General features: G+C 36.1%; 1 protein-coding gene across 1 annotated transcript in view; it reads right to left on the bottom strand.

Annotated features, from left to right (window-relative positions):
* LOC110449242 overlaps positions 1-18,643 on the bottom strand; it is a 53,723-nt gene extending 35,080 nt beyond the window's left edge. Inside the window, exons 1-11 of the mRNA XM_021495986.1 lie at positions 17,592-18,643; positions 16,172-16,663; positions 15,725-16,022; positions 15,355-15,410; positions 12,153-14,097; positions 9,666-9,777; positions 8,957-9,064; positions 5,283-8,048; positions 3,987-4,186; positions 3,030-3,084; positions 49-109 (exon numbers count right to left, since the gene is read on the bottom strand). Of these exons, the coding sequence (XP_021351661.1) occupies positions 49-109; positions 3,030-3,084; positions 3,987-4,186; positions 5,283-8,048; positions 8,957-9,064; positions 9,666-9,777; positions 12,153-14,097; positions 15,355-15,410; positions 15,725-16,022; positions 16,172-16,663; positions 17,592-18,643 (7,145 nt within the window). The remainder of the gene's footprint in view (positions 1-48; positions 110-3,029; positions 3,085-3,986; positions 4,187-5,282; positions 8,049-8,956; positions 9,065-9,665; positions 9,778-12,152; positions 14,098-15,354; positions 15,411-15,724; positions 16,023-16,171; positions 16,664-17,591) is intronic.
* Positions 18,644-26,016: the final 7,373 nt, after the last annotated feature.

The raw sequence follows: 26,016 nt of genomic DNA, 5'->3' as shown, positions 1-26,016 counted from the left end.
ATCTGCTACAGAGTATAGTGCAAGATAAATTGTGCTCAGATTCTTTACCTAACAGCTTGAGCGAAGTCTTCATCACTCTCAAGTTCCAACTGTTTCCTCGTATAAATATCTGCAACAAAACATGTATATTTGGTATTGATACAGATGTGGTTGATTTTGTTAAGTACACTTAGTTTTTTTGGGAAGTTAATTCATAAAAAAGCCTGGCATATGGCAGCTACATAGTATTTAAAAGTATTTCTGCTTCGGGCATATGCCAGTGTAAGGCATTCTGGACATTTGATATAACTTACAGATTTTTCGATAACATGTTTTAAAGTTTATACATGTTAGTAGTTTTTTATTTTATTATTTATCATTTGTAATGTTCAAGACTGCATTTGCACTACACCCTGTGATCATATGTCTTTCAAAACATTTTTTTCGTCGAACAGTTTTACTTATGGTCATAGTCTAGATTGAGTTTATAATACACATATCTAATGCGTGTTGCCGTAAGAAACACCTTAAATCAGCTACACATAGAGTTAATTTGAGGTAATATCTATAAAACAGCTCAGAATTATATTATTACTTGTGTGTATAAAGTATTTTCAGGACTATAATCTTCGTAACACATCAGATAAACGACCCTCCATAAGTCATGTCAGTCTCTCATTGTAGTTATTAATTACGCTGTGTTACCGTCAGTAAATACTAATTTGTTCGATCAGATCGGTTACATTTGTTGCACAAAATCTAGTGTCATAACTGGAAAAAAAACTTCATTCTGGAAGCGCTTTTTATTGTTTATGTCCCTTGATTTAAAGAAATAAAAAATATCTTGCTATTGCACCCGATTCCACAGAGTTAACTTTGACATGGGAGTCGCTTTAACCCTGACTCATCATGGACTGGGTAAATATGTAATGATTTATCACTGATCTTTAGACTAAAGTCAGGGTCTGTTCTATAGTTTCAAAGCTTGATGCCCTCTTCTATTAATTCAAGTTAATTCAACGTATGATATGTATGTATGGTAATAACAAGTTCATTTAAATGTTACTAATTTTGATATAATAATCTAGAACTTTTTTATTTATCGAAACAATACTACATATTGAAAAAGTGTATTTGTTTATTTGCATTATCCATTTAACAAATCTGGCAGAAACAGAACTTATCAGTAAATAATAAAAAAGAGTTCAAGCAGGTACGTGTACACACACGTCAAGGTAAATACAACAGGTGTGTAAGGCCCATTTCATTCAGACAGGTACAACTGTAGGTGTGTACATTGTATTACAGGTGGATACGAATGGACTGTACAACGTTACACTTACAACATCGTGTCGTGTGTGACCTCAATGAAGTTATTCCATCAATGAAAACGGAACTTCAAAGCTATCTTAACAAAAACAACAGAGCGCAAATCCAAAAGGGTATAGATTCTACTGAGAAGGAAATGAAGAAAAACTTAAACAGTTTTGACAGCCTTTGTCGTAAAGTTAAAACTCAGAGCGTAAAACTGAAACAGGCAATTGATATCAAAACAGAAAAGGTTTTGGAATTCTGCCAGCAAATGGAGGAAGGAAACATCAAGGCTCTGACCAGTTTCAGAAGGGAACTTCAAAGCCGGCTAGAATGTTTTGATGATAACTTACAACACGAATATATTGAGGTTCTTGAATATGGATCTAGCCTCCAAGTACATGACTCCCTGAATGACGTTCGATATAAGGCAAATTTACCACTGATGCCTATTTTGGCTACTGCAAGTTTTCATCCCAACACCAATCCCCATAGCTACATGGACAGATATTTTGGTACTATGACGTCATCAGCCTATCGACCCTTGCAGTACACCTTACTGCCGAACACCATAGAACTGTCAACTTTTGATTTAGAAGAGAGTCGGAAACAATTCATAGCAATATGTACTTCAACTGCGGGTGAGGCATGGGCTTATCAGTGTTATTATAGGTCATATGAAGGAAGAAGTGAGACACTTATATAACTTCTTGATACCAACGGTTATGTTCAACAAACAGTTCCATGGGAACTGCCTGTCACGGATGCCAGTGTTTCCCCAACAACAAAGAATCTCTGGGTCTGCTCAGATCACTCTGTTTATGAGTTGGACGTCAGCATGAAGAGCTCAGCGTCACTGCTAAAAAAGGCTCCAACAGTTGGAGGAACCGATGTGACGTGTTTATGTGTTACCCTGGATGACCAGGTCATAGTAGGTGACAGAAGCAAAATCACAAAATACACCAAAGACGGAAGGGCTGTGATTACCACTCAGCCAAGGCAGTCTGGGGAACCACTGGTGCCTTTTCCAACAAAAATCGCAGAGTGTTGTGTTACCCGGAATGTTGCAGCTATCAGTTCAAATGTATCTGTTATAATAATGGACCAAGATGTAGAGAAAATCTTCGAGCAATCTAGAGAAATTCCAGAAAATGAAAGAAAAGAACTCAACATTAAACCGCACGGAAACATGCATGATCTTCAGTATGACACTACAGGAAATTTAATTATTTTTTGTGATTCATACTTGCACGTGCTCAGTGGAAGAGGAGTGTTTCTCAAAGCCATCGTAATTCAAATGCATTCACGTAACGATTGTTTAATGGCAGTTAGCTTAGATACGGACGGAGTGCTGTGGACAGGGTGTGATTTGAGAGATCAAAAAAAAATTGGAGAGAAGAACGAAAACAATATGCAGTCAAACGACTGCAGTATTGCAAACAAAATGTTGTGTGATGGACATATACAAACATGAGCACTTCTGTTACCGTTTTAGGTAAGTAGCAGAGGTTCAGTAGCCCCTGGTTGTGGTAGACAATTCCGGGTTATCGCAAAATATAGATTTCTCTTAAATGTAAAGATGAAGAAATCCCAAAATAAGGTAATAAGAGGTTATGATTTTTCGACCGTGCTTTAGCCATGTACTGGGCTATGTTGTATGTCGAATATTATTCATTGACGTTTCTGATAAATACAATAAATAATTATGTACATAAGTGTATGGACGTGAAAATTGTTACCTTCCAGATGAAGACTTTCTAGCTGTGTACACCAACGGGCCAAGGTCTGAAGAGCCTGTGGAAATAGTAACGTACCAACTTTATCATCAAATGTTCCTAAGATGAGTAATAAATGACTGTAGGATTCTAACATCTGATCCTTGACCTTGGTATCATATCATTAACATAGTTATTGTATAATAGTATATTACTGGAAATAACACATATGTAAAAATATATTCAGGATCAAAGGACTGTGGGTGCCCCGAGATAAAACAATATTTAATCAATCATTTAAATATGAATATTGAATTGAAAACGAGGAACACCGAATAAGATAAAAACAAATTTTTATATGAAATAATGCAATGCTTACAAATGAAAAGTTACACTTTTTTCTGTAAAGGTACCATCTTGTATTTTGTCTTTTAAGATCGGGATCTTCTTTCCAACTTAAAATTTATCTTAAAAACTGGGGAAATGGAAGAATTCCTATTTCAGTTACGCAAAGTTATCAACGGTTATCAAAGATTAAGTACATCTAAACAGAACAAATGTATATAAAATGACCACATAGTCCTGTAAAAGAACAGTAATTAATTGTCTGCACATATTTAAATGTTTTGAATGAATTGTTATTGTGTGATGCTTGCTTTTAAATGATATCCTTTGTAAATAAACTGCAAAAGGTTTTAAAATAAAATTCTTTCAAAAGTATATAGAGTGAAACTTCATTAGTCCAATAACTGAAAACCTGGCCTTCCCCAACGATTTTTATATAATAAGTACATTTTCCTTTACTTTGTTTATCAAGAATATTACTTAACATAGTTATTTGTGTTCCAAATATCCGAAGAGTAATAGTTTTTTTCGGATATCGATGTTTCTGCAAATGTTATAGGCTAAAATGATACAACCACACACATTAAACAGATAAAGCTGTTTACATTTTGTAACTACAGTAGTTATAATACTTACTTTTGAAGTAAATCTTGTGTGCGTGAGGTGGACTCGTTTCCACAGAGCAGACTGCCGACTGACCTTCTTCCATTCGCGACACACACCCGCGACACGCCCCAGTGACTTGGTGTCAAGGTAACGGAATACCAGATAAAGGGACGTCCTTCGCTGCCGGACTGCCTCCCGTCTGGATTTCGGAAGACTCTCTAACAGGGATTCTGGAAAACAATTGAGAAATTCAGAAGCTCCCGGATATTTTGATTGTATTGCTAAAATGCCCTTGTTGCATACATATGTATATCCTCCTCATTTGAATATCATATCGTTACCGATATCATAATTCCTCTCCCTAAATAGAGATGAAATTTACGTCTTCCATCTCTGTACATTGTGATAATCTTCTCAAATATATATACATTCTCAAATCGGAACACACAAACCTACAAAATTATAACATAAAATATTTATATACATTATAATTTATATAATACATAATGATAGGTTGCAGCCTGGAAGATCATTACAATGATTCACCTATTACCCTAAGTTGTGACATTGACTTTGAATGTTCTCTTTTATTCGCAACATACAATATTTTCTGTAAAACTTATATTTATGAAGATCAGCACTGAACATCCGGACAAACATTGTAGTGACTTGACTCTCAATCCCTATCAACGGATCTTTGTCTGGTAAAGGACACACTGTCTCGTCAACATACTAATATCAAATATTCATGTAGTCGCAACATTTAATGAGCTGCAGTTAATCCGTTACTATCCGGACAAACGACGCAGTGTTTGTTTTTTACCAGCTCAGATAACAGAGGTACGGATAAGAGTGCGATATGCAATACTTCTAGTGTGAAATATTAATGATGACACAAACATACTACGTAGGTTTTATTTCCATTGAAAATGCTACAACCCGCAATTATATTGCCCCTTTTAAAGGAAATCAGTAGGACAGAAATTGTCAAATCGCTAATGTGTTGCTGTTCAAAAGTAAAGAAGGAATGTTGCCTATAACATTGCTGCATTGACATTGCTGTTTGTCTTATTGCTGAACATTATATGGTAAATATGTGCAACAATGAGCGGGCTTATTCTATCAATGGTAAACTCCGGGTAGCCTTATACCGAACATTAGACTACCACTGGTAGAATCTGTGCAACAAGGGATGAGTTTAATAACAAGAAATATGCCTATCGTCGGAAATTTCTGTTTAAGAGTGGATTTAATCTCCAAACATGGATTATTACTGCTTACATGCAGTCAAAAACATTGTTTCAGGCCATTCGACAGCGTACATACCTTGTGACGAAGTCCGGGATAGTGATGAACTGCCAATGCTGTAAAGGGAATACTGATCGTCTGTATCCATGACAACGTGATCATCCTTTCTATGAGCCATTTGTTCTGCCTCTGTATCTTCGGTAGGTTGATGCTGCTGGCCGCCAATCCCCGCAACCAATAGAATGTCAGTAGCATCGATTTTAGATTCATGCTGCACCCCGTCAGGTGAATTTTCTAAAATCTGAGCGGTGTTACACGCAGGAGATTTAGTTTCCCTTTCGGAACTGTCATTAGCATTAAGTTCGGACATTTCTGAAATAACCTTGTTCTGATTTTGAATTGATACATCGAGGTCTTTAGAATCCTCCGAATTTATCTTTACTCCGTCGTCAGGCGATGCTATTGGAGACACTTTAGAAGTATTTTGCTGGTCATAATCCGTCGGTGCTATTGGTTTCAATTCCGGGTTCAAACTCTCTGAATTTCCTATTGAAGCGGATAAATCGTCCTGATGTGGGCATTGGGATGCTTCTTTTATGGAGGATTGTCTCTCTAAACTGCTAGATTTATCTGACCTCTTCTTATGTCGAAACTTTTCTGACCTCCTCCTATGTCCACTGTCGTGGCTGTCAGATTCTGAACTTGAAGATCTGGAATTTCTCGAAGGGGATTTTCTATTATATGATCTATCTTTTTTTCTAGCTCTCCCTGTCAAATCAATGTCATCATCCTCATCATTAGTATTTGAATAATATCCTCCTCGTTTGTGAACACGTTGAATACTATTCTTATTATCATGATCTGTCCAGTCATCTTGTGAATCATCGCACTCATCTGAATAGTCTTTCCTGCCAGTTGTTTTGTATTCTAAGGTTTGAGAATGGTCATATCTTTTGCCATCTTTTCTATACCTATCATGTTTGACAGGGTGGTGGTCATTATTATACCTAGAGTCCCGAAACTGACTATCTTCGTCTTTCCTATATTTTGAGTTCGGGGACTGGTCATTTCTATATTTTGAATTTGGAAACTGGTCAGTTCTGTCTTCTGTATATCTCGAATGTTTTGACTGGTCATTTCGTCCCCCTCTTATACATTTTGATTTTGGGGACTGGCCATGTCTATTGATAGAGTCTAGGGACTGGTCAGTTCTGTCTTCCCTACTATATTTTGAGTGTGGGGACTGGTCATTTCTATATTTTGATTCTGAGGACTGGTCATATCTATATCTTGTGTCCGGGGATTGGTCATTTCTATATCTTGATTCTGGGGACTGGTCATATATATATCTTGTGTCTGGGGGCCGGTCACTTCTATGTCTTAATTCTGGGGACCGGTCATTTCGATATCTTGAGTTTGGGGACTGGTCATATCTATGTCTTGTGTCTGGGGACCGGTCATTTCTATGTCTTAATTCTGGGGACTGGTCATTTCTATGTCTTAATTCTTGGGACTGGTCATATCTATATCCTGAGTCTGGGGACTGGTCAATTCTGTCGTCTCTCCTACATTTTGAGTTAGGTGAATGGCCATTTATATCTCGAGAGTCTAGGGATTGGTCCCTTCCACCAGCGTCGATATATAGCAAATTCGATGGCCTGTCATCTCTGTTTCCTCCGCATCTTGAATCTTGGGACTGATAGGTTTTGTTCTTTTCTTCATATTTTGTCTTTGAAGGGAAGCCTTTCCCTTCATTATTAAATGTTGAGTCTACATTTCGGTCAATTATCAAGTCCTCGCCTTCGAATCTTGTGTCGTGGGAGGAGATATTTTCACTTTGCACTTCAGACCTTTGACCAATAGCATGACAGGGTGACATTTGCGCAGCACGGTTTGTTGACGCAGATGTTGTATGCGAGTTTCCAGCAATAGTATCATTGTCTGCTTCTTTCCCCTCTAGTCTCTTAACTGGAGGAATAACACGGGCCATAGAATCACAACTGATTGAATCGGATTTGGAAGCTCTATTAGGTCTGACAAAACTTGACCTCTGACTGACTGAACCAAGGTCATCTAAACTGAGTGGACAGTCCAGCAGCCATGTCTGAGTGGAAGATTCTTTGAGAGGCTGACAGCTTTGATCCTTTTTCTTAACAAAGCAAGGGCTACTACCACCCGTGGTTTGTTTCTCTGGTAAAATTGGTTGTTCATCCATTTTCTGCCTTAACGCCAGTTTAGTCGATCGTGTGGGTAAAGGGACATAATTCTCTATACTTGGAGTATCCGTGCCAACAGATACATCCTTTAACCAAAGTTCTTCGAAATTTGGTCTATCTTCTATAACTGAACAAAATGATCTTTCAAGAACTTCCTCTTCAGATTGTGAACACAATGATCTTTGAGTATGATTTTTACCAGTCCTTTGAAACTTTGACCTTTGACTGGATGACCTATGGCTTGTATTATCTTCAGAAAAAGGCCAGTATTGTTGTTGGTCACTAAATCTTACCCTTGGCGACATTGACCTGTTTCTAACACCACATTCTTGTCTATCATATGGGATAGGTTCTGCACTCTTTGACCTTCTTGCTTGATCTCTTTGGCTCGAATTAAGCCTTCCTGACAAACTCACCCTCTGAAAATGAGGCCGAGCCACTTCCGACTCCCTTGCTACCTGACTATCTCGATCTATCTTTCGGGTAGTGCCTGACTTTCTTTGATTCAGAGAATCAGGGGTTAAATGATCCTTAAAAGTATCTGACGACTCCCATAAAATACCATTCTCATCCATGAATTGTTCAAAGGTAGCACTCTCAACATCATCAGGTTCATCCATGTCATCCTCTGTAAGTAAACGAGTGATACACATTACATAACGTAGTCGTGTACGTGATTCTCAGCACTAAAATATCATCAGCGGTTACATTATTACTGTGCATATCATTTCAACTACCACAGTGCGCAGCAAAAGTCTCTTCATAAACAACTCCATAAATTCGAGTCAATTGATGATTTATTTGACCTTTGAACTCCTGACCTTCAGACAATTTGTTTGTGTATGGTGCATGAACATTTAACCATTGAGCTCTTGCTGCGAGTTTGACCTTATACTGTTCATATCTGTGATACATTATATTAAATAAAGGGGATACATGTAGGTTTTGTTTTTCATATTTGCTTTAGTTGCATAGACAACTTTTAAGAAAAAAAAAGTCTTGAAATAATATTGCCAGTGCGTGTGGTAAATGGAAAAAAGAGGATAAATCACGGTTTCCCTTTTGCTTTTGATTTAATGGACACTACATGCAATTAATCCTTTAACTTTTAATAAAGACGGGGTATGCTTTTTCATCTATAACATTAATAAAATAACTTGATACAAATTTGCTTTAAAATTCTACTTTCAGTTTAAAGGCCGAACATCTGTAAGCGAATCTCCTTTATCACAACTAAATTGGCTAGCCATGGATTACGAACAACTCGATTTTTATGAACATATTATCAAAATTGAACGGTAACTCTTACGTTAATGCACTGGGTGGATAGTTACAAACATTTAAGGGTCACATTTTAGTACATTCTTGTAGTGCCCGAATTGTGTCACTATCCAATCATCTAACGGCGAACACGACCGCCTGGACTGAAGGTTATGTTCCATGTAGTCAGCCATTCCAAACTATAACCATTACGCATCAAATGTATAATTAGATTGCATTTCTTGTCACTGTTGTGAATTATTCATTAAAACTTACCATAGTCAACGAGGGACATAACATCTGAAAGCGAGTTTTCATGGTCACCGTTGCCATCGACGACGGAGGAGGAAGAGGACTTTGATACTCCTAGTTTATCACTTGGTTCTGCAGAAACAGGAATTAACAATTTGATTCAAAATCAATCCAACTGAGAAGTACTCTAAATGGAATACACAGGGCACTGGAACATTTAATGTTTTCGTCTGTATATGACTAACGACTATTTTATATAGCGACATAGTGAAAATCGTAATAATGATTAACAATCCTATAGCAATGTTTGCAAAATTGTTTCTCCTCACACCGTCACTGATAAAAACACATCCCTCACAAAAAATAGCATTATGCTTATTAGCATTGAATCACCAAAATACAAATGATGCATATATGCTGTATTAAACTCAGAAAGTGTTTGTTATATAAAATTGATATGTTTTATACCTACTTAAGAATTGGTGTATCCGATCAGAATAGCATAAAACAATAAAACACGATTCCTCCAGTTTAAGATTTTTATGTTAAAACTGTCATGGCTATGAATATAATAGGAATATTCAAGATAAAAGCATTAAGGTAAACTCAGCTCAAATAAAAAAAAAATCCCCATGCTGTTACCGGGTTTTTAAGAATAAAACCCCCTCAACCATTAGTGAAGGTTATCAAACTCACATGGAATGGAATCTTTAAAATATGAACGGATATTTACCTTTTCGTGCTGTCTGATGAGTAGGAATAAACTTGTGTTCTGTTGTCAGAACGGGATAATCACTACCGGCATCTACTCTATTTACAGGCGAAGGTTGACTGGTAACAAAGTTCTGTAGAGACACCAATACATCAAAACAACAAAACATAATAATGTTACCGATGATAAACCGAGGCTGGGAATCAAAACAAACATCTTCTTAAACACATTTAGTAGATGAAGGTCGTGATCTATAAATACATATCAGGGTGTTTTACCTTTCTCTTAGATAAAAGTCATATCAAAGGTAAAATACAGTAAAGTATAATTTTGTAATCGTACCCAGTTTTCAAAATACGATTTGTATTCTTGGATCAGAGCAAGAAATGACAATTTTACTAATATGATTAAAACAACATTAAAAATTATCAACCAATTCTTTTACTTTCAGGATAAATGTAGAAACCATACTAAGAAAAAATGGTGAGAGTATCAATGTGTTTTCCAACATATATAAAAATGAAAGAAAAATCAAAACGATAAATAAATAGAAATACAACAAGTGAAAAAGAGCATGCAGCCGAACTTTTCAAAATTGACAACTGGTTGTGAATACAATGATAACGAATAAAGGAAAATAAAAGATTTAACCGGAAGTTGACATATTTGAAGCTATTCAAAATATGAAATAGATATCGGCTGATATAATATTTCTAAATAATAGTTTCGCCTTGTAATGTACAGTACTTGTTGTTAAACAAACATGCAACTGTATCGATTTTCTCCATTAATTATAATATTGTTTTGTTTGAGTGGTTTTACGTCCGTAGCTCGGTGATATGGATTATATACGTTTATAGTTTTGGATGATTTTCGCTTTTTGACATAATTAAAAATACGCGAAGGAACCAGTCATTTGTTTCAAAATGTAAGCACGATAAATATATGCATTATTAAACATATGTTTAAGTGGAAAATGAAATGTTAGAAATGAAAAATGATGTTAGATATGAAAAAAATATTACGCACATGCCAAAGGAGACAAATCTGTTAATATAAGGCAACTTACTTAATACACTGATTGATATTCCAATTGGATTTATTATTATTGAAGCTACATTCAAAAATATTTTATTCAAACAAATATTCCTAGATTTCCGTGAAACCACTTTTCATTTATTTATTTCAGTTATATCTGTGTGTGTAATCTTCTGTATAAAGTATACATAAATCAACTGCCAGGCAACATTACAGCATGTTTGGGATGTCTCCAGTATTAAAACAAACATATAGGATTTCCTTTTAATACAATAACGAATAATAAAAAAAATACTTTTGAAACAACACAAAGATATTTAGGTACATTTTATAACACATTGCTATTTCTTTCCATTATTTAGCCGTCTTGCTCAATAACATTCATATACGTTTGCTATATTAATTTCTGGATATTTTTGATTCGTTGCAAGGTATGTTTGTTTTTAAAACGAAACATAGATTCAGATAAATACACTTTAAAACACCCCTGACACTTTTAACCGTAAATCAGTGTGTAAACTACCTACAGATACATATGTCCAAATAGGTAAATGTAGCGACTCCGTATATATGTTACAGACAACATTCAAAGCACTAGACAAGTGCTAAAGACAGTTGTTGCTATTATTTAGACAGGGTAGTTCAAGTTACTCAGACTGTTAGTTTCTAGCTGAACTCGTTCTAGGGATAGAATTTGCCTACTGCGAATAAAGAACTCTGATTGGAGGTGAGACGTCATGTTATACGTATTTTAATATTTAACAGACACTTTTCTAAGAATAGAAATAGCTGTTACACACTATAATTTACCATGTCATTCTTTGATTGAAACTGAGTCAAATTTCAGTAAGGAGTTTGATCATATTCAAATTGCCTTAATAGAACCGTTGTGGACTTACGTTTTGATTCATCTCTTATATACAGCCATGGTCTGAGCAATATACTTATCAGACTTAAGCAAATGAAAATAAAACTTTGGATGGTCCGTAATTGTATAGTTTAATTGTAGTAAAGCTATACTTACAACGACAACATACATGCAATTTTATATTACCCTAGTTAATATTACAATTACAATATGGATCTAAAACGTAACATAAGATTTATAACTACCCGACAATGTATATCTATATTGAATAGCTATGTATTTATCGAGGTTACTTTTCAATTAACAAGTTTGTTTCCAAAAATTGCATTACTGAAATATTGTTTACTTAGAAATCTATATGGTAATTTACTTAGAACTGTAATCATTCTATTTCTAGGGGATTGCTGTTCTTTTCTGTGATTAATACATCTAAATTATGTGTATTTCGTTATTGTACCCGGAAAGCGTTTTTATTTAGTAGAATAAAACAAAAACCAACAAAAAAGGAATCATGAGCTTACCCAAGAAAAACTAAAGCTAGATGGTTAAATGGGTGGAATAAAAGCAAGCTATCTGTAGATAATGCTATGTAGCATCTCCACCTGTGATTGGTCCTGATGTCTTGTGGATGGAGCTATGTCTCTTGTTGCATATGAAGAATGTGCAAGTTGAGGGTTGACCGTCATTCCGCCTCTCTTCGCTTGATCTCCTTGTGAAGGAATTCCTATTGCTCCATCTTCATAATTAGTTGGTACTCCTGGTGTCTGAGGAATTCCTGGTGTCCCATATAGAGGAGCGTTAGGTTGACCTGTTAAATACACTGGCCGACCGGTCTTCGAGTCAACCGGAATGTACATAACACGAGCGTCCTGTTGACGACCTTTATAACCATTGGGCTGTCCCATTATTGGACATTCATTGTTAACCAATTTACTTTGGCTTTGTTGAACAGTATTTGATATTGCCAAATGACCTTGCGTTTGCTGAGCTCCGTCTGTTCTAACATAATGACTCTGACCTAGCTGAACTCGATCACGTCCTACTGAATGACCTTGTCCTGGTTGGAATTCATTTGGTCCTGTAACATTACTTTGGGTTCCATGCATGCTGTTTGGCCTTACCAAGTGACCCTGTTTTACTTGAATGTCACTTGAATGCCTTATATCTTCTGAAGGTCTGTTCGACAAATTTTCTAATGGTACATTATTATTTATTAATTCCCGTCTTTCAGGGGACAATATACTTCTTGGAAGTACAATTTTCTCTCTAGATATTGGGGCTAAAGGAAACCTTTGTGAGGATGAAATATCTGTCTCCAGACAGTTTTGATCTTTGACCTGCGTGAATGGTCCAATGGGGTTCCTTTGTGAGGATGAAACATCTGTCTCTAGATGTCCTTGACCTTTGACCTGTGTGAATGGTCCAATGGGGTATCTTTGTGAGTATGAAACATCCGCCTCTTGATATTCCTGACCTTTTGCAAGTTGGAATGGTCGAATTTGGAACCTTTGTGAGGATGATACATCTGTGTTGTAACTTGGTATATCTCTATGTCGGTTCTGAGGCACCGAGACATTCCGAGTCTGAGGTACTGTTTGGGGAAAGGATTGCTCGGGGTAATGTTGGTGATATTCCTGAAAGTTTGAGTCAAGGGGCTGTTCGGTTAAATAAGAGTCCATCAGCTGTTGATTTAACTGATGACTTCGTTCTGCGTTAATTGTTTGTTTTAAATCAGATTCACTCTTAGTTCTCGGTGCAAAGTTTCTCCGTGTGGACACCCTTCCCGGAACCATTTGTTGTGGAGGGGGATGAACCATGGCGATGGTTGTCTGGTCAGGCACGTTCGTAACTAAAGTTGATCTTGTTATATGCTGCGGTTTGGCATTGATAGTCTGTGACGTTGCATACTCAGAAAAGGGTATAGTTTGATTTAGTTGTGTTTGTGGAGGAAATTGATTTAAAATCCTTGTATTCGTCTTGGTTGGTTTGTTGGAATGTAAAACGTTGTGTGATAAATTCTGGTTACCATGACGGGGAAATGAAACTCCCAACGGGTTATGGCTAACACCACTATCATTATTGGTCTGGCCAAAATGAAAAACACCATGATTTCTCTTAGCTGCCATAGTCTCAAACTTATTTGGTACAGAGCCGTCTTGGGAACCTGAATGATCTACTGTAACAGAACTTCGAATATTGTTATCATCTCGATGCTTTATTGGCCTTGTTAAATGAGACAGATGATTTGATTGGTCTACTTCTGTGTTTTGTTCCTGTGATAACAAGGCTTTGTCAAGAGACGCAGTCTTTTTGAGATGTCTTTTCTTTGCATGCAGGTTATCATGTTGTCTGGAGTGAAAGTTCTGATGTCTGTCCGAAACAACACTTAGGTTGACTTCTAGTTCAGAATTCAAACTTTCCAGCTCAGAGTCGTCGGTGCTGTTTGTATCACTCAAACAATTCTTTCGCAAAATCTTTTGCCATGGTTTCACGTTTTCGCCAGAACGAGGTTTACTTGTATCTATGCTGACTGCATTTGGGCCTGGCCTGAAATACAGTTGAAGAATATTAATTTCATGTTGATGTCAATAGCCGTTAACAAGTATATTTTGTTTTATAGTTCAATCCAAATGACAGGCTTCGTTATGCCAATTCTATTGCTATTTCGGCCATTACCATATTTCTCATACAAACGCATACATATGCATAATATTATCATCATATTTATTTGACACAACTGAAAATGAAAAAAATGAAAAAATGAACTGCACTTGTTTATGGTCGAAGTATATGTATATATGTGTATGTATATGTATATACTACGTCAGAAAACAACAAACATATCTGTACGTTTGCCTCACTAGCCTGTCGTGTGCAGTAGAGTGTCGTACCTACCCGCGTACCATCACACCCCAATGACAATGTACGTACCAACACTCTGATTGGCTGACCAGATCTTACTGTGTCCACCCATTATTCCACCCCTGACTAATACGTACCGACAAGACAAATAATTCCCGCTATTACTTCGAAACGCGGGAATATTTTATTATCTTGTCCTTTGTGAAAACTTTCAAACTTTATATAAAATATCTTTATAACTGGCAATGCGCTTCAGTGTTCTTACACGAATAGACACTCGAGAACACCCCCTAGCTTGACATCACCCAATAACCTACACAATTTTAGTCTCTTTTGATGCATGTTGCTTACTGTGCATCTTTAACTGTTACAAGTAAATCGTTGGACATCTTGACCAAGGTAGAGGACATTCTGAATGTAATCCTATAATTACCTTTGCTTGCTACTGAGATAATCGCTTGAGAAACAAAAAATAATTTTATGATTTAGTATGTTGATGCGGATTTCAAAAGAAAGTATTTTCACTGAACCATATGGCCATTTCTTTCATTCGAGAGTAGAACTAAAGGTAAAAGGTAAAAACAATCATATCTAAAGCATTCCGGAACACGTGTAGAAATACAGGATAAAGAGAAACCTGCAAATTATACCCTTTCTGCAAATATTTTTAAAAGAACGATTTTTTCCAATCGTCGTTCAGTCTTCAATGTCGCCTTCCTGACATCGTGTATATTGTATTCAGTGTAACGCCACTTTACTATCTTTAAGTCTATGATATGGTATTATTATATTTAGATTGATACAAACTTGGGTGATGTAACATGTACTTAAATGCTACATATTGCTATATTACTTAACAATATGGCACTTTTCACTGCATTACAGAGTAGATGTTAGGATAAAAGTAATGATGTTGCTTGTTAAAAACATCATAGGCCTTACCTTTCCTGAGTAACATCAAGGGTATGACGATCTGTCGAATCAGGCCTTGAAGATAACTGCATTGAAAGCAAAGTACTCAATTACATTCATAAATGCTTATTTTAAAGATTCAAAATCTTTTTCACGGTTTGGGAACAATTCTTTTCTGCTTTAACATTATTTATTTGTTTGTAAAACTAAGTGCATTAATTTATTTGAAAGAAAATACTTAAATGCTTAAAGGGAGAAAGTCGTCTACCACTCAACTAAATGGAAACAAGAACACGATTTCAAGACATTTAATTGCTTTAAATACGGCACTTTTCTGATTTAGAGAAGGGAAAAACGACATATTTTCTGTAACATATTTGATAAAGCCTTGTGCACATACTTTGCTGTAGTCAGCTGATTTCAACCTTGAATCCTGTGACCTTGCCCTGACCTTCCGACTTTGCTGAGATGACCACTGACCATCAAGGTCCGACTCCATAGCGTCAGACACATCACCGAGCGTGTGGGACCTCGAAAGGTCAACCTCGGACACTGACCTAGTTTTAAGTTTGTGAAGCTCACTTTCGGCCTTATCGGCTCGATTTATCAGGCCACTGATGAACTTCTCAAGTTTACTCCGAGCGACAACCTCCTTCTCGGCAGCTGAACTCAGAAACCTCTTCAAGGAATCAATGTCTCTGCAAGAGATGTCCAAATTTGACATCAATTTAGTTGTATTCAATTTCTTAAAATTTCAATTACTTAGTGCTTCATTGACTGAATTAAAGATAAATCACCTAACTTAGTCAGTACGTGTGACCAGATGCCTTCACTATGTGGAACATACCTCTCTTTCTCTTGAAGTTTCTGCTCCTTTTCCTGTACCAGATTCTGCAGGCCAGCCATCGTGTTACCTTGATTACTGGCTTTCTGTGTCAGGTCATTGACACTCTCTAAAATGGTATCCTTTTCAGCCTTGACCTTGGTCAGTTCATTTCTTGCCTGTGCTAGCTCTGCCTCCTTGTCAGCCAAAACAACATGAAAAGCGGCCATATTGCTTTCTTTGAGCTTGGAAAGGTTTTGTTTGGCACTCTCCAATTCCTCTTCCTTGCTTTGCAGCATTTCTGTGAGTGTTTGGTTGTTGCTATCTGCTTGTTCTGTGAGTGCCTTGGACTGCCAAATTAGTTTTTCGTGGACCTTATTCATACCCTCAAGTTCATGATAAGCTTCTTGGAGTTGGTTGTCTTTTGCTTGTACGAGGTGCTTCAGTTTAGCCGTCCCTTCGTTGGCTTTTTCGTACAGATGAATGCTTTCCTGGACCAAGTCACCCTGCTCCATTCTAAAAAAAAAATGAAAAGACAATAATAATAGGTTAACTCCTTAAATTTTGATCTTTCTGAGGGAAATTCTTTAATGGTAAGATTATTCATTAAATTATTTAATTTTAATGTTATTCCTTACTTAATTGATTATGAACTTGAACTTTAGTAAAACAAATTAAGGACGCGTTATACAATTTAATGTATAGAATTCCTATATGCATGCATATTGCATAAAATCAACTTTTGAACCGAACTCGTTTTTTAATATCAAAAAGAAAGAAAAACGTTTTGCAGTATTGCAGCAAATTGATTTAACGAATTAACGGATCTTGTAATCTGAGTGATAATTCTGTCAATTTATTATAGGATGGCCCAGGTTGATAATGGGAAGAAGTCACTGTCAATGGCCTAATAGTAAGTTAAAGTAGGTATGTGTTAACCTCTCCTGATGTGTAGAAAGTATCATATATATATCTTTTTCTTTCTATGTCGATGCTCTCTCTTTAAGATGGAGTGTCCAAGCGCACTGTGTTGTATTTCCAACACAGAAATGTTCGAAATTGTTTGGTATTTTTCGGATTTGAAATTCCTTCTCCGTATACTATATAAAAGAGTTACTTACATAGAAACATATCCATATTTTTTTACAAAATCGTCGTCACTACGAGGATTCGATCACGGACCAACTGCATATTGGCATGGGAGCTAATTCACTACGCTGCAGAATGCGATGGACATTTTCGTGACTCAAGTTTAAAGTTTCAAGATATATTCAATCCTATGATTAATCATTTGGCCCTATAATATGTGTATAATCAAAATACTTGTACGAAGTTTCTTGCAGTAAAGTAGTTATAAGCTCCCTATTGTCTGTGATAATAAATAAAATATCCAATCAATCCAAGTTTAGAAATGTAAAAATGTCCATACAATTTTCAAACTTACTTGAGTTTTTCGAGATCCTTATTGACATGTCGGAGTTGTCTTTCCTTTGTCTGAACGGTGTGCTGTAAAGCAGCACGGTCTTTATCAGCCTTTTCTAACAGTGCGTTTGTTCCCTGAACCAAGTGCTCTCTTTCCTTCTCAAGACCTTCCACTCGACTCTCAGCTGCGACCAATTCATCCTCTTTGCGATCAAGGTCATGTCGTGCCCTGGCTCTTAATGTATCAAGCTGTCTGTTCATGTCACCTAACATGTGTTCCCGTCTTCCGAGCTCCTCCCGCAAGACAGTATTTCCCGTATTTGCCTCAGAAAACAGATCTTCAACCTCCAACATCAGAGCCTCTCTCTCACGTCGTACTTTGTCAAGGTCAGTGTTAGCACGGTTCAATTGACCTTCTTTCTGTCTAAGGTCATTGACAAGGTCACGGATGACGACCTGTTGGTCGAGGCACCTGTTCTCGGCCGCTTTCTCGACACCTTGTATGACGTCCTCAGTCTGATAACGGGCTTCTGAGGCCTTCCACTCTTTGTGTCGTGACCTTAGCAACTGGTTATTTACATTCGCGAAACTTTCCTTAAGGTTATCTCCCCTTGCAGATGAAATATCAGGGGGATGATGTTTCTTTGAGTTCGGCATTATGTTTCTATTAAGTTTGTTTTTTATTTCTGTTTCTTTTGCCATTTTTACTTTCCTTTCAAGAATTTTCGCCTCATCTTCATAATACTTCAACATTGATCCATAATTTTCATCAGAGTCTGATGATCTTGGAGAAAATGTTCCACCATATTTAGTTTTAATATATTTCCCTGTGGTTACCTTCGGTTTCTCGGTAACCATCCTGTGATTAAACACCTTATTCCTGGAGCGAGGTTTCACACAGCCCATTTTAAACGAATGCTCTTCATCAAGATGGTGTTTCAAGTTTCTCAGAGCAGCGAATTTGCGCTGATTTCCACACTTTGGACATCGATATGGGATCATGTCGCTGAGGAGATCAGTTTCGCTGGTACTGACGCTGGACGCTAGTGAATCATGACGTTGTTTACTCTCCATTACGACGTGACATAAACAGCTCGGTCACTACAATATCTTTATCACTTTTGTTCATATGCTGTAAAACATGAAAAGTTTAAAAAAATACTTTAATTAGCTTAAAGACAAGTTTTCATGTTATTAACATAATTGACAATTTTGATATATAATCTTTAAGAGATAATATGGAAGAGAAGATAACTTTAAAATAATGCTTCGGAAGTATAACCTCGAGCCAAAGCTCATGGTTGATAAACTGAAAAAGGAGGACGAAGGCTACTAAAAACATATCAAAAATTAAAATAAACCATCCAGAAAGACAAAATATTTGTGCTGCTGTTTTGTAGCGTACATGCAAGGATCAAAATGCATATTCGTTGTATATATGGTGATATGAATCTCAGTTGCTGACAAACGTACTACAAGATTCGCTACCGTGCATAATGTTATGCCTATTTTTTTTATACCATTATAACGAATTTGCTTTTCAAATCTGCAAATAACATTGACGATATATATGTTTTCTACACGCAGTATCTTAATATCATTATCTGACGTCACAGATAACACATTTTTATGCAAACTAATCTATCTTCGACATTGATTGCAGAAAAAAACGTATTTCATACTTTTGCTTGAGTCTATTCGTGATATCGCCCTCCAGTGAAATAACCTATAAATATCAGTGTTATAAAAGATAAAATTTCAGTCAGACAATCTTAAAAAGTTTTCGATTTCTTTAACAATACCACAAACAGAGCATACAGTACATTTACTACATAACTAATCTCTAATACCGCAGCTTGTTACATTAGACAGTAAGAATTAACATACTAAATACTGATACAGCGCCACCACTATTCTGCATGTCAAGAAAGTAAAATCAGAATCCAAATTAAATGCTATAATTTAAAATGGATCGGGTATTGAATAATCCATAAATCTATCATTCTTTGTTTTTACACTGTGCCTGATGAACTACACTAATACTGCAAGACAAAGCAACACTTTCTATAGAAGTAACCCACGCAGACTTAGTCTCATAATGTTTCATTTTTAAGTTTTCCGGGTAAACATGGTGTGACACATTTGGTATTGATTTTAACATACCTGAAATATAATAACACACCAATATTGATTGACAAGTCGTTTGATAAATCGTTTTTGCCGTCGTGGTGTAGGGATAGTACGTTAACCAGAGGCAGTGTGGTACCACCTGTTGCCTACTATTCCTTCCTGGGAACAGTTTTACCGCCAGATGGACACCTTTACAGATCTGTACATAAGAAAATACAGCCAGGTTTATTGTCAAGTATAGTTTATATCATTGGCTGATTTCTGATCCATATACGTGCACGATGAGGCCGGATGTGGGTAGGATATAGAGCCGTACCATATGAATCATAAAATGTCATTTTGTCTGTATATCTCCTAGGCTAACCTCAGATTTAGGATATTAAATTATATATTAAATTAAAAAAAAGTGGTTTTCCGTCTTTAGCCCCCCTCCCCCCTGTGTTTCTATGACTGTGGATATTAAAAATGATATATCATATATATAACTATAATGTAATTATACTAAAATATATTAAATGCCGTGCCCTCTACACTTCCCCTTATATGTACCTCATACTTTGGATATTGATTTATGTATAATTTATCTATGATTTTAATTTAAGTTTATTCAAACAATTTAAATGGGCTTTCGTGTATAGCGCTCTCATGTTTCCTATGACTGTGGATATCTAATTATATATTATATTCATAATTTAAATTTAAACATTAAAATATTCTAATTGCTGCTCTTAAAAACAGTGATATAACTATCAAATAATCTTAAAGGTCTTCAGGAAACACCCATAGCATTTCAATAATTAAACATCCGTCGTGTTTGATAGAGTAAAGTATTACTTCACCTTTGCATTCACTAGCTTGACAAAAAAATGATAAATATAAATAAGAAATATGTATGGGATATATTGAAATATGTGTATATTTTGTTTTTCAATTAACACCTGCAAAAATTGCTTGTGAAACAACAGGTACATGCATGCTCATATTCTATTAGAAAAACCCAAACTGTACCGTAGTCTTGAAATATCTTTAATGTCTTCTCAGAAACACTAAATGACCAAGGTTCTATTCAATTTGTTCTTAATAAGGGTTCCACTCCCAACCCCGACTGTATATAACATTAAGGGACCTGCTGGTCTGTCCTTTCCACGGCGTGACCAAGACAGCAGTTGTATGATAACGATGACGTCTTTTTATACGTAACATTTCGGACGATGCTTAATCTAGTTTAGAGGCTACATATAATAACACCAGTTTAAGGTCCCTCGGACGATGCTTAATCTAGTTTAGAGGCTACATATAATTACACCACTTTAAGGTCCCTCGGACGATGCTTAATCTAGTTTAGAGGCTACCTATAATTACACCAGTTTAAGGTCACTCGGACGATGCTGAAGTATCAATGTATCCTGTTTAGGTGCCAGGTGAAGAGACTAATGTCTTGATAATTCGACCCGTGCATGTATGTACCATTAACGGAGGTCAAGTATAACAGCGACCCTGATACTTTCATTAAGATAACTTATGTTTATCATAATTTTGCTGTCAAGAGATACTTGTGTACTGGTTATTAGAAATATCTTATCTATTAGTTTTTGCTTCTTCAAACTCCGCAATGTTATAGGTAATAGACGTTATTCAATAAAACAAAAATATAATACCGTTTTCAAATGTTTTGACGAAATAAAATATCATTCACGTGTTCCCTATTGGAGAGACTTGGGACTACTTCCTGTATGATACTGATTAGCTATCACTCACAAAGTAGACCTTCTGATTTTCCGATTAATTGAGGCGAAATAAAGTCTTGTCAAGGAAGGATGATAATCGGGGTGTTTATCATGGTATATACGGCTTCTAATATATTCGAAATACTGTTGGAAACAAACATTGAAGATTTACTAGGTTTGTTCATCCCAGATAAAGAGAGTGTTTATGAGTATTTTACAAGAGCCACTGATAACGTCAGTCCTTCAACACTTCATGAACACTTCACTGTAACTAAGGTAAAATGACACATTACAACCAAGATACATATCACTTTTATTGTAAGATCTCTTTTTAAGACTAATAGAAACATATTCCCATCTTCTCAAGTGAAAACTTACAAACATATACCGTTTGCAGATTTGCTATAACAATGTTCGAATCAGCAGGATATTTTCATAATGATTAAGAGAAGATTCAGCTATCTGGTCGGTCTCCTGTTTTCCATAGTAAATGCAGCTGTTTGATTGGTCATTCTTACTATTTTTCATTTCAACAGATTTAAAAGCAGACGATAGGCATTTCGATGAGAATCAAATTTGTCCATTTTCTTGTCGTTTATTCCGTTGTTTTCTTTATATAAAGTCGATTTCATTAAAAGCTTACCAGCTATTTCAGCAAAAACCTTGCCAAATTATTTTATTTCTCATTTGGATATGGACGATATGCTGTCTTAAAATAACATGAGAATGTAATGACGAAGTCGACAGTGTACACTCCGCTGAACTTAAAAATTAGGGGACTTTACTGTATCTGCCGCTTTCGTCAATCTTAACTTGCATAATATGATCAACAGGGACAGTTCAGTTTTAAGTTATACAATACACATGACGATCTCGAATTTCCAATCGCCAACTTTTCTTTTCTTGATAGTTACCTCCCTGTTTCTCAAACCTACGGTGTTTTCATGTGTCATTTCGGTATGGGGGTCTTGCTCCGAATATTGTGGCTATAATGATAGACTTGCTGACAAACAAACTTACAACCCAGATTGAAAAAAAGATGTAGGTTAAAAAAGTCTTAAAGTCGCCATCTTTGTTAAATTCTCATTTTCTTTAATAAGGGTCGACCAACAAGTCCTTTTCTCCTTTCATGTAAAGCTTTCCCTTGTCGGGTTTCAGTTCGAATCACGGTTCTATTATACTTCAAGATGGTTTTCTTGTGCCGTTTTATAGCCTTTCTACCAGGCAAAACATTTTAAGCACCCTTTGAAATGTTTAAACAAAGAAATAGAGTAAAACCTATTTTTCCAATGAAATGTCTACGTTAGGAAAGGGTTTGTTTATATAGTAAAGTTTATAGAGGAAAACTTTAAATTACTGAAATATACCACATACACGTATAAAACTGATTTTAACTGTCATACTACTAAATCAATTCTAACACTTTTATTTCAATTATCACAACAGACTCTAAAATCTTGATAAGAACCTGATTTGGAAAAAAACCGGAGTTAGAAAGAAACATTTGAATCATGTGGGACTCATAAGGAAGACGACGAAGATTCAAAACAACAAGATAACTCAACATTTATCCACTCTTTACTGCTTAATTCGAAAAGGCGACATATCTAATATAAATCCAGCCTCGCGTATTTAAAAGAATTATACATATGGCATATTTTAAAAAGACCTACTCTTTGAGATTCATCTCTGACGATTTAAGAGGATAAGTTTGGATACAGAAGTGTTTTTCTTGTAATCTGTCAGTATGTTATCATGCATCTATATTCATCGGTCCCTGCAGGAGGTAGATAATGTGTGAAACACTGATTTGTCTTGACTTGCAGCATTACTTGTTTATTAGGATTAACTATCACAGTTTATTGGTTTATAAGGATTGTCTAGTACTTCTGTCACAACCAAACATTGAAGAGAGATTCCTCCACTACAAATATAAAACATATACAACACATTGTTGTAACCTACTCGGCTTTGAAGGAGATATCCCAATTCTGGTTCGTACAGCAATGTGTTTATCTACAGAGGATATTCTCCCTCTATAAATAGAGCACATGACGGTTCTTACTCCATTCTCAGTATTCATAGTATAAACGTACCAATAAAGAAGAGGTTTTTACATTGGAAACAATATAACTATGCACTTGATACAATTTACTGTAATAAATCAAACTTCGAATGAGGCGACCCTTCATAAAATAAAATAAACCGTAGTTGTACCGACGTTCAAGGAGATTCTCCGTTTATAAATATATCACACTAGTGTTAGACCACAATTTGAATACATATCTTTAAGAAGAGGTTTTACTTTGGAACATATTTCATATACTTTACTGTGAATAACTAGAATTCTAAGGGGATATCCCTCTATAGATAAAACACAACGCTGTTCCAACCAGACTTTGAAGGAGATTCTCCGTTTATAAATAGAACACACTGGTGTTCTAACCACATTTTGAATATTCATAGTATAAACTTACCTTTAAAGAAGAAAGTTAAATTTGGTCACTCTATTTGATGCCATTCAGTGTCTAAATCCTGTTATGGACGATCTGTAACACAGTACTACTACCTCGAACCATCTCGGAAGTGAATTGATTTGATGTGGTAATACCTGAGCAGATGTTCTGCTGTGACTTAGGTGGATAAGATGCTGCAGCAGCTGTGGAGAGGTACGCACACCTTTGGCTAGCGTTAGTCATCATCACTGAGTGGGAATGATACAACAGTATATACGTATGTATGTAACTCTTATCACAGCGTAGAAAAGGTACAACAATAGAGTCGCTTCAGTGAGCGGTTGTCATATACGTAATTCTTTTCACAACGTAGAACCGATACACAAAATGAGTTATTTCAATGAGCAGTTATCATAAACGTAACTAGTATCACAGCGTAGAATAGGTACAACAATTGAGTTACTTCAGTGAGCAGCTATTATAAACGTAACTAGTATCACAGCGTAGAATACGTACAGCAATTGAGTCACTTCAGTGAGCAGTTATTATACGCGTAGCTAGTATCACAGCGTAAGATACATGAAGGTACAGCAATTGAGTCACTTCAGTGAGCAGTTATTATACGCGTAACTAGTATCGCAGCGTAAGATACATGTAGGTACAGCAATTGAGTCACTTCAGTGAGAAGTTATTATAAACGTAACTAGTATCACAGCGTAGAATAGGTACAGCAATTGAGTCACTTCAGTGAGCTGTTATTATACGCGTAACTAGTATCACAGCGTAAGATACATATAGGTACAGCAATTGAGTTACTTCAGTGAGCAGTTATTATAAACGTAACTAGTATCACAGCGTAGAATAGGTACAGCAATTGAGTCACTTCAGTGAGCAGTTATTATACGCATATAGTATCACAGCGTAAGATACATGAAGGTACAGCAATTGAGTCACTTCAGTGAGCAGTTATTATACGCGCAACTAGTATCACAGCGTAAGATACATGAAGGTACAGCAATTGAGTCACTTCAGTGAGCAGTTATTATACGCGTAACTAGTATCACAGCGTAAGACTCATGAAGGTACAGCAATTGAGTTACTTCAGTGAGCAGTTATTATACGCGTAACTAGTATCACAGCGTAAGATACATGAAGTTACAGCAATTGAGTCACTTCAGTGAGCAGTTATTATCCGCGCAACTAGTATCACAGCGTAAGATACATGAAGGTACAGCAATTGAGTCACTTCAGTGAGCAGTTATTATACGCGTAACTAGTATCTTAACTCTTATCACATTGTAGAAAAGTTACAACAGAAGATTTACTTCAGTGAGTAATTGTCATATAGGTAACTTTTGTCACTGTATGGAATGGATACAACGAGAAAGGTGTTCAGTGAGTAGCTGTCACATATCTTCTTAAAATGAATTTCGATCTGTGGTAATAGTCTATGGATGACTGTAATGCCAACAGCATAGTACATGTAACCCTTAAGAATCCCTCTCCCGCCGCAGGCAAAACACTAGAGATTCCACTTTCGTTTCTCGTATATTTAGTATCAACCCTTTAATAAACTGCAGCGCTATGGGGGCAAGGACACCTTCGTTGACTAGGTAGCTCAGCTGATTAAAGCAACAGTATAACAGTTCTTAGGCCCTGGGTTCAAATTCAATTCATTCATAACACTTATTGTTTATTTATTTTGTTTTATTCTACTTAATTATTTTCTTATATATATATAAGTTTTATTTCAAAGGAATTTATTTAATTGTCTTTAATAATACTTCAGAGGGTCGTACCTATTTGTTTGCTTGTCTGGCAGCATCCAATATCGCATGTAGTATACAAAAATGTTAAAATTAATACTACATTCCGTATCTACACCTTTTATTATACAGTTCTGATGGCAAGACACTCTGGGATTTCCATGGGTAATGTACGATCATTGGTGTATCACAGTTACATGTTCATATACAGGAAGCATACGGTAATCTCAGTAAACACCCTGTCTGAGGACTGGTCCCCTGATCTATCATCAGCAACATACGGTAATCTCAGTAAACACCTTTTTTGAGGATTAGACCCCCTGACATATCATCAGCAACATACGGTTATCTCAGTAAACATCCTTTCT

Source organism: Mizuhopecten yessoensis, unplaced genomic scaffold, assembly GCF_002113885.1.
Source record: "Mizuhopecten yessoensis strain PY_sf001 unplaced genomic scaffold, ASM211388v2 scaffold4535, whole genome shotgun sequence".
Taxonomy (NCBI): domain Eukaryota; kingdom Metazoa; phylum Mollusca; class Bivalvia; order Pectinida; family Pectinidae; genus Mizuhopecten; species Mizuhopecten yessoensis.
Note: the sequence above shows the minus strand (reverse complement) of the source record. Positions and strands in the feature narration are given on the sequence as shown.